Below are 8,394 nucleotides of genomic sequence, written 5' to 3'. Positions count from 1 at the left end.
GGGAAATAATAGATGTTGAATTTTAGAAGTTATTGAATTGTCTTTTATTAATGAGTTTAAGTCTTCCGCATTGCTTTATGTTGATATTAAATTGAAATGTTAAGGTTTAGATTGGTTGGTTCGCTCACATAGGAGGGTAAATGTGGGTGCCAGTCGCGGCTCGGTTTTGGGTCGTGACAAAACGGCAAAATTTTATATACCGTTTTGGAATTTTTGTTAATATTTTGTACCATTTAAGTTCCGGACTCGTACTAAAGATATATATTTAATCGATATTTATAAATATCGAGAAAACTATATAACTCGAATCATAACTTAAAATGAAGAACCAACCCGTTTACCATTTAAATGATATGACACCTCTAACTTTTGAATTCTGGATCCGCCTCCGCCAGAAAATAAGCAAAATAAGTTAATTAGTTATTTCATTACATCATATTCAAGAATTGAGAATAGAGTTATTGGGTTTGAGCCCCTGCGACTATCTAACCTACTCCAAAATACATAAAAAAAAAAAGATAAATAAATTGTTTTTGACTTTCTGTATATATACAAGTAATTTGAACATACACCAACATGAACTCTCGTGAGATCAATATAACAAATAAATCCAAATTATTAGCGATAACAATATTCATAATCTTTACTCTACAAAAATCTCGTTAAATGATTTAGCGATTTTAAATATAATAATGTTAACTCAATTGTCACTAAATATTTTTACGACAATAAATATTGTTACTAAAAAAATCTATTGCCACTAAATGTTTCTTTTGTTGTAGTGATCGATTGAGATCACTCTGACTTATATAACCAGACATCTTAAATTCAAGTTCCTAAAATTATTAAAAATAATATATGTTTATAGTGCGTCTCATAAATTTAGTCCGACTCCAATACAAATATCGAACATACATACACTTCTCCCCTCTCTCTTGTTTCTCTCTCTTCAACAATATCATTAACACCATCACCTCTTTCTCTCCCGCCATTAAATGCTATTTGCATCTTCTATATGCACTCTACATTAACTCCTCTTTATTTCACACATTTCTTCTTATCTCTCTATTTTCTTCCTCTTTTTTTTTTCCTCCCATATTCTTATCTCCCTTTCTTTGTTATTCCTTTTTCCCTCAAGAAATATTCTTCTTAAAATTCTATTCACACATTAAAAAAAAGTGGTTTTGTAGTTTACTACCAACTTTTTTTTTTGGTTGAAAAGTTAGATCTAAACCCTAAAAACTTCAAGAGGGTTTTGTGTTCTTATAATACTTTCACTTGCAAGGCTTCAAAGATTGTGAGTTCATTATATACTTTCATGTTTTCTTCTTTCTTTCTTTTTTTTTATTTGAGAAATTACTAAGTTATATTTAGTTCGAAAAAATTGCTCTAAATATGCTTTATAGTTTGTCCATACTTTTTTCTTCAAACCAAATAAATACAAAACATCATATATGTTCATAACTTGGACTTTTTTTTTGAAAGATGAATTAAAAGAAAATATTAATGCATATCAAATTACAACTTGAATTGCAACTTTCAAATACACTTATCAATTTATATATATGAATAAATTTTTTTTATGTCCAAACACTTAGTTATCTTGACTACTAATTTTTTTTTTTTTTGTAGAATGAAAATTATGGCTAAAGTTGGAGTACTATATAGAAATATTCGTGGACGTTATCTGAAGATAATAACATAAGTATGGGGGTGGGAAAGACATTTTTTTGACTTTGGGTCCTCAAGAGTGTCAACTTTCTTTCTTTATTTTTTACCTAAAAATTTATAATTTTCAGTCCTTTTTTTGGCATATCAAAACAGACATGAGAGAGAGAGAGGGAAAAAAAAGTCTTTTTGTTTGACATATCAAAAACCAAAAGTCAAATTTTCCCATTTGTTTTTTTAAAAAAAAAAAAAAACTAACAAAACATAAAAAGGAGAAGTCTTTCTAGGGTTTCCTTGAGAGACTTGACTAACTCTTCATATTCTTTTATGTTAATTAATCATATCTAGTATTCAGAGTTTATTTCGATTTAATACAATTTGTACTAGCATAATTCCTTTCTTCTTTTCTCCATATCTATTTTCGAAATCAGATCCAGAATTTAAACATTATAAGTTTCTAACAAGTTAAACGGATCTTCATTTCCTTAGGTTTTGTTTAATTTATCCCTCCTTTATAGTAACTAAAATGTAACAAATTTTTTGTTTTGTTTTTGCAGGTAACAAATCCATAGCTTAGCAAGAAGGATATTACTATAAATACTTATAAGTGAAAAATGTTTGAGCCAAACATATTTGATAAGAGCAAACATCATCTATTCGACGACATATCTAAAATTTAGACGTTGTGAGTTCTGATATGCTACTTTAAGTTACACGTATCATAAAACTCGAAAAAAGGAACTCAAGTAGGTTTTGTCAATCTTCATTTATCCCAAGTTTTTTTAAAAAAAAAATTATAATCCACATTTATATAATGTATTAAACTAATTAATGTACTTACAATTTTATTGTTATTTTTATGACAGGTTACAAACTCATAGCTTATCAAGAAAGGATATATATATATGTATATTTTTGATATTTAGAAGTGAAAAATGTTTCAGCCAAATATGTTTGAGAGCCACCATCATTTACTTGATATGTCACATAAATCACCAGAAAATGATTTGGATTTACTTGGAGATAATGATGAATTTGAGAGCAAATCAATGGCAGATATTATGGAAAATAATCCTTGTGGTGATGATCAAGAAGTTGATCCTAATCAACGTCCAAACAAAAAGAAACGTTATCATCGTCATACACAATTACAAATTCAAGAAATGGAATCGTAAGTACTCTTTTATTCATATATAACTTTTATACATCGTCAGTACAAAACTGTTTGAACATATAATTTTCTTTTTTTCAAATTTAAGCTAAATCTATATCCAAACACCTACTAATTTTTTCTACTAGTAGATTGTTGTTGTATTTTATAGACAAATTGATAATGTAAAAAATTCTTTATACTTTTAGAATATTATCTAAACAAATATGAGATATATTACTTTGTTTGAATATTTTACAATAAAATAACAAGATATATTTTTCTAATTTTTTTCAGGTTTTTTAAAGAGTGCCCTCATCCAGATGATAAACAAAGAAAAGAATTAGGAAAAAGATTAGGGTTAGAGCCTTTGCAAGTGAAATTTTGGTTCCAAAACAAGCGTACTCAAATGAAGGTAAGACTATTTTACACTAACATTTATACTATTGTTTTTATTTATTTAATTTATTATCTATTTTGTTTTTATTTGATACAAAGATTTCATGTATCGAGCTTAAATGGAGATAATAGATGATGAATATTTATATATATATAGTTCACCTCAACTTGTTTATACGATTGAGGTATATACATTGCTATTCTTCTTGAATTGAAGCGTGGAAGCAGTAATTAATACTTGGATTAGTGTTCCTTAGAGTGCGATTCTTTTTCAAATCTATGCAAAATTTTATGCAAGTCACACTTCTTTTTTTAAAAAAAAAAAAGAAGATAAAAGTGGTGAATAAGTGAGTGGATATCTAATGCATACATTAGGGTAGATTATATTTGTATCACACTACCCAGATTCTATGTGAACACACGATACTTTATACATCAGATTGTTCTTTTATTATTTTATTTATTAAGCGATCTAATTAACTTTTATTCAATTGTTATTTTGTAGGCGCAACATGAACGCCATGAGAACTCAGAATTGAGAGCTGAAAATGAGAAGCTTCGCGCTGATAATATAAGGTATAAAGAAGCACTCGGAAATGCTACTTGCCCTAATTGTGGCGGGCCTGCTTCCATTGGGGAAATGTCATTCGATGAGCAACATTTGAGGATAGAGAACGCTCGTCTTAGAGAAGAGGTATCACAATATCACTACTCAAAAAATACGATACATAAATTTTGCAGCTAAATAATAATATTAGTCAATAGTATGAACTAGTATATTCTTGCATACACGAGTTCAACATTTAAACTTGATGGGTACTTTAAGTCGTATAATCTTACGTGTTTCTTGTTTCGTGTATCAAACTGTCATTTTTATACGATTTTATGATATTTTTTTTCTTTTTAGATTGATAGAATATCAGGAATTGCTGCAAAATATGTTGGGAAGCCCATGCTTACATATCCTAATCTTCCTCCTACCGGCCCGACCCGTTCACTCGATATCGGTGTTGGTAGTTTTGGGCCTCAAACGGGCCTTGTTGGAGAAATGTACAGTGCTGGTGACCTTTTAAGGTCAGTTTCAGGCCCAATAGATGCTGATAAGCCCATGATCATTGAACTTGCTGTTGCAGCTATGGAAGAACTTGTAAGAATGGCCCAAACTGGAGAGCCCTTATGGATTACAGGCCCAGGCCCAGGCCCAGATAATTCTATCGAAACGCTATGTGAAGAGGAATATGTTCGGACTTTTCCTCGAGGCATTGGGCCTAAGCCTTTGGGCCTAACAACTGAAGCCTCACGAGAATCTGCTGTCGTTATTATGAATCACATCAATTTAGTCGAAATTCTAATGGACGTGGTACGATTCTTTTTTTATTCTTGTTGTTGTTGGAGCTTTTTCGTGTTTTATTCAAGTGTAATTTTATCTAGATTTTATTTCCGCCTAAAAAAAGACCATTTTAACCTTTGTCTTTTTTATAATAATTCAATAATGTCTTATTGAGTACTAATTATTGTGTTTTATTGTAATTCAGAACCAATGGACAAATGTTTTTGCTGGACTAGTATCAAGAGCATTGACATTAGATGTCTTATCAACTGGAGTAGCTGGAAATTACAATGGAGCTTTACAAGTGGTATGATTAAAAATTCTACTACTTTTTTTCAAACATTATTCTCGAGTTTGACTTCTATATACTGACAGTATAAACGAATCGTAAAAAGTGTAATTGATAGCCTGAAAAATAAGACATGTTACCTGCTACAACAAATGTAACGTCTTCTAATTGGCGTGTACTTTTGTTACATTTTTATTTTCAGATGACAGCTGAGTTCCAGGTCCCTTCACCATTGGTTCCAACGCGCGAAAATTATTTTGTGAGATATTGTAAGCACCATGCTGCTGATGGAACATGGGCTGTTGTTGATGTCTCCTTGGACAATTTACGACCTACTTCAGTGTCGCGTTGTAGAAGAAGGCCATCGGGTTGTTTAATTCAAGAATTACCTAATGGTTACTCCAAGGTAAAGCCACTCTGAATATGATTATAGAGACGGATCCAATATTAGAAGTTCCGAGTGTACATATACTTGTATAGATAAAGTTACATATATTCAAATTCTGAATCCGCTTGTAATCATAGTAAGTGTTTGAGTTTCGTTGTTTTATTAATTATTTCTCATTTTATCCCTCTAGGTTACATGGATCGAGCACGTTGAAGTGGATGATAGAGGTGTTCATAACATCTATAAACCTCTTGTCAATTCAGGCCTCGCGTTTGGGGCTAAACGTTGGGTAGCTGTGTTGGATAGACAATGTGAACGACTAGCAAGTGCAATGGCTAATAACATCCCAACAGGGGATATTGGAGGTATATATAGTATGTAAAATTAATTTCATCCGCGATCACAATTTGGTAACTATGTAACTTGTTTTTGTAGTCATAACGAGTCCTGAAGGCCGGAAAAGCATGTTAAAACTTGCTGAGAGGATGGTGATGAGTTTTTGCGCTGGTGTTGGCGCCTCAACGGCTCATACATGGACTACATTATCTGGAAGTGGTGCTGATGATGTTAGAGTTATGACTAGAAAAAGTATTGATGATCCAGGGAGACCTCCTGGTATTGTTCTCAGTGCAGCCACTTCATTTTGGCTTCCTGTTCCTCCCAAGAGAGTCTTTGATTTTCTCCGCGATGAGAACTCTAGAAGTGAGGTAAAGTCATAACGTCCATCGCGCTGAAATTTTGACTCTGATGATCAATGGTTTGATTCAATCAGTTATTTCAAGATATAACGAAGAAATTGTTATTTTGTATTCGTGTGCAGTGGGATATACTTTCGAATGGGGGGCTAGTTCAAGAAATGGCACATATAGCAAATGGTCGCGATCCAGGAAACTGTGTATCTCTGCTTCGTGTTAATGTAATGCTTTCTTCTTACTTATCTTGACATTATATACCAAAACTACATTGACTTCGCGTGTTATTAGTAGTGACCTAAAAAGATTGGAAGTTTATTTATGCAGAGTGGAAATTCGAGTCAGAGCAACATGCTAATACTCCAAGAGAGTTCAACAGACTCAACAGGATCTTATGTTATTTACGCTCCAGTTGATATTGTTGCAATGAATGTTGTGTTGAGTGGTGGTGATCCCGACTATGTTGCTCTACTACCATCTGGATTCGCTATACTTCCAGATGGTGGCGGAGGAATTAATGCTGGTACCGGTGGATCGCTTCTCACTGTTGCATTTCAGATTTTGGTTGATTCTGTTCCCACTGCAAAACTCTCTCTTGGATCTGTTGCAACTGTCAATAGTCTTATCAAATGCACTGTTGAAAGGATCAAAACAGCTGTAGCTTGTGACAGTGCTTTATGAAATATCTAAGGTACGCTAATTTAACTTTTATACGCTGACAGTATAAGCAGAGGATTCTCATGGTGACAATAGTGTAGTCTCGTGTGACCTATAGGTTGTGGAAGCAACCACTAGGATAGCCTGCCTAAATCACACCCCATGGAATCCTGTCCTTCCCTCGACCCCGCTAACACAACATGTTTGTGCATCGGCCTGTCATTTTTCAATATAATACTACTCCTTTTTATGTTATTATAGGTTACTATATTACTTACTAGGCAACTAGTACCAGTTGACTTTTGCGTGATCTGATAGTGTAAAAGTTATATACCATTGTATAGAAGATGAGTATCTTGTTTAATGTATATACATCGATTGTTTTATGAAGTAGAATTTTGAAGTAACAGTAAAGTAATATGTGTGTGACCTATATATGTAACGAGTTCAACTTGTGGAAGTAGTTAACTAATACTTGTATTAAGGTAGGTTGTGTACGTTACACTGACGAAAATATAAATATTCGATATTTTGCAGATTTATTTGAAGGATGGAGGAGGAGTCAAGAACGAACCTCAAAAGTAATCCTTTGTTAGCAAATATGGGATTTGTTTGGGTGAAACAAGGAAGCAAAAAAATTGGAAATTTTGCTAGCATGCAAATGTAATAGGTTCGGGTATTGACTTCACAAGTTGATGTAACTTTTGAATATGTTAACCAAACAAGTCCTTATTTTACTTGATCATGATCAAGCTTAAAAAAATTTCAAATTGAAGCTAATTATGTTATTAGCAATTTTTTCACTTTTCATTTTGTTTTTGTTCAATGAGAAATTTGAGTCAAGTTTATTACTCCTTCTATCTCTAATTATTTGTCCACTTTTGAAATGACATATCTATTAAAAAAACAATAACATAATGAATTTGTCATTTTACCTCTATTAATTATGAAATGAATGAATTAAAAACTTAAGGTTTTCAAGAAATTATATATTTTTCAAAGTAATTAATTGACGGTATAGGTAAAAAAGAAATTGCCTTTATTGATTTATCAAAAATAAACAAATAATTAAGAACAACTAAAAAAGAAAAAATTGACAAGTAGCTAGGAACAAAAGTAATTGCAGTTACCGGGAGAAAATTAGCTAGAAGTTCAATCATAAACTGGGATGTGCAATATTTGGATTAAATCGAAAAATCAAATCAAATCAAACTTGGATTTTTTTTTTTTTGAATTTCTTGATTTGATTTTGAATTTAATTTATTTTGTTTGGTTTTGGTTAATTTTTTGGATTTAAAGAAAATGAAAACCGGAAAACTGAATTACATATGTGTGCGCGCCCCCTTGTGTGTGTGCGAGTGTATTCGCGCGCATGCATGCATGCGTGTGTTCGCGCATGTCCATGTGTGCGTTTGTGTAAATTAAATTGGAGTTAACCACTTTTGTTCTTTTTCAGTTATTTTCATTATTAATTGATTTATTTGTTATGTTTGGACATCTATAATTGATATACTTTTAAGTATTGTGTTTATTGAGATAAGTGTCAAAAAACACCTAAACTATCCCCTTTTTTGAGTTTATACGTAAACTATTGAGAGTTTGAGTTTCATACCTAAATTATCATTTTTTAGTTTGAGAAACACACATCTGTAGGTGTGTGTAATACACTCTCTTTTATTTGAAAAAACATGAACACATAACATTCCACATTAATAAAATATTTAAACATCAAAAATTAAATAATGTATATTAATATTATTTTTTTGGAATATAATTTCTTAAACGTAATATTAAAAGTATATATATAAATATATATATATA

At 31.5% G+C, this 8,394-nt stretch overlaps 1 protein-coding gene across 2 annotated transcripts; it reads left to right on the top strand.

Annotated features, from left to right (window-relative positions):
- Positions 1 to 1,045: 1,045 nt before the first annotated feature.
- Positions 1,046 to 7,381, top strand: LOC107015016 (homeobox-leucine zipper protein MERISTEM L1-like). Of its 2 annotated transcripts, XM_015215166.2 has the most exons (13): positions 1,046 to 1,297; positions 2,226 to 2,414; positions 2,535 to 2,839; positions 3,116 to 3,233; positions 3,723 to 3,911; positions 4,125 to 4,577; positions 4,753 to 4,854; positions 5,039 to 5,242; positions 5,415 to 5,589; positions 5,660 to 5,931; positions 6,045 to 6,140; positions 6,244 to 6,607; positions 7,111 to 7,381. In XM_015215166.2, the coding sequence occupies exons 3-12, from the start codon at positions 2,604 to 2,606 to the stop codon at positions 6,595 to 6,597; spliced, it is 2,199 nt and encodes a 732-aa protein (XP_015070652.1). In that variant the 5' UTR covers positions 1,046 to 1,297; positions 2,226 to 2,414; positions 2,535 to 2,603; the 3' UTR covers positions 6,598 to 6,607; positions 7,111 to 7,381. The 2 variants fall into 2 exon arrangements, with proteins under 2 accessions (XP_015070652.1, XP_015070655.1); XM_015215169.2 differs by lacking the exons at positions 1,046 to 1,297; positions 2,226 to 2,414 and having other exon boundaries at positions 2,699 to 2,841; positions 3,117 to 3,233.
- Positions 7,382 to 8,394: the final 1,013 nt, after the last annotated feature.

The sequence above is a fragment of the Solanum pennellii genome, chromosome 3 (assembly GCF_001406875.1).
Source record: "Solanum pennellii chromosome 3, SPENNV200".
NCBI classification, from domain to species: Eukaryota; Viridiplantae; Streptophyta; class Magnoliopsida; order Solanales; family Solanaceae; genus Solanum; species Solanum pennellii.
Note: the sequence above shows the minus strand (reverse complement) of the source record. Positions and strands in the feature narration are given on the sequence as shown.

What these genes read in the sequence shown, in the direction of transcription:
- LOC107015016 (XM_015215166.2), top strand. Translation starts at nt 2,604, where the DNA reads ATGTTTCAGCCAAATATGTTTGAGAGCCACCATCATTTACTTGATATG. An exon ending in ACGCTCGTCTTAGAGAAGAG is followed by an intron (nt 3,912 to 4,124) that starts GTATCACAATAT and finishes TTTTCTTTTTAG; the next exon opens with ATTGATAGAATATCAGGAAT. An exon ending in CCCAACAGGGGATATTGGAG is followed by an intron (nt 5,590 to 5,659) that starts GTATATATAGTA and finishes TTGTTTTTGTAG; the next exon opens with TCATAACGAGTCCTGAAGGC.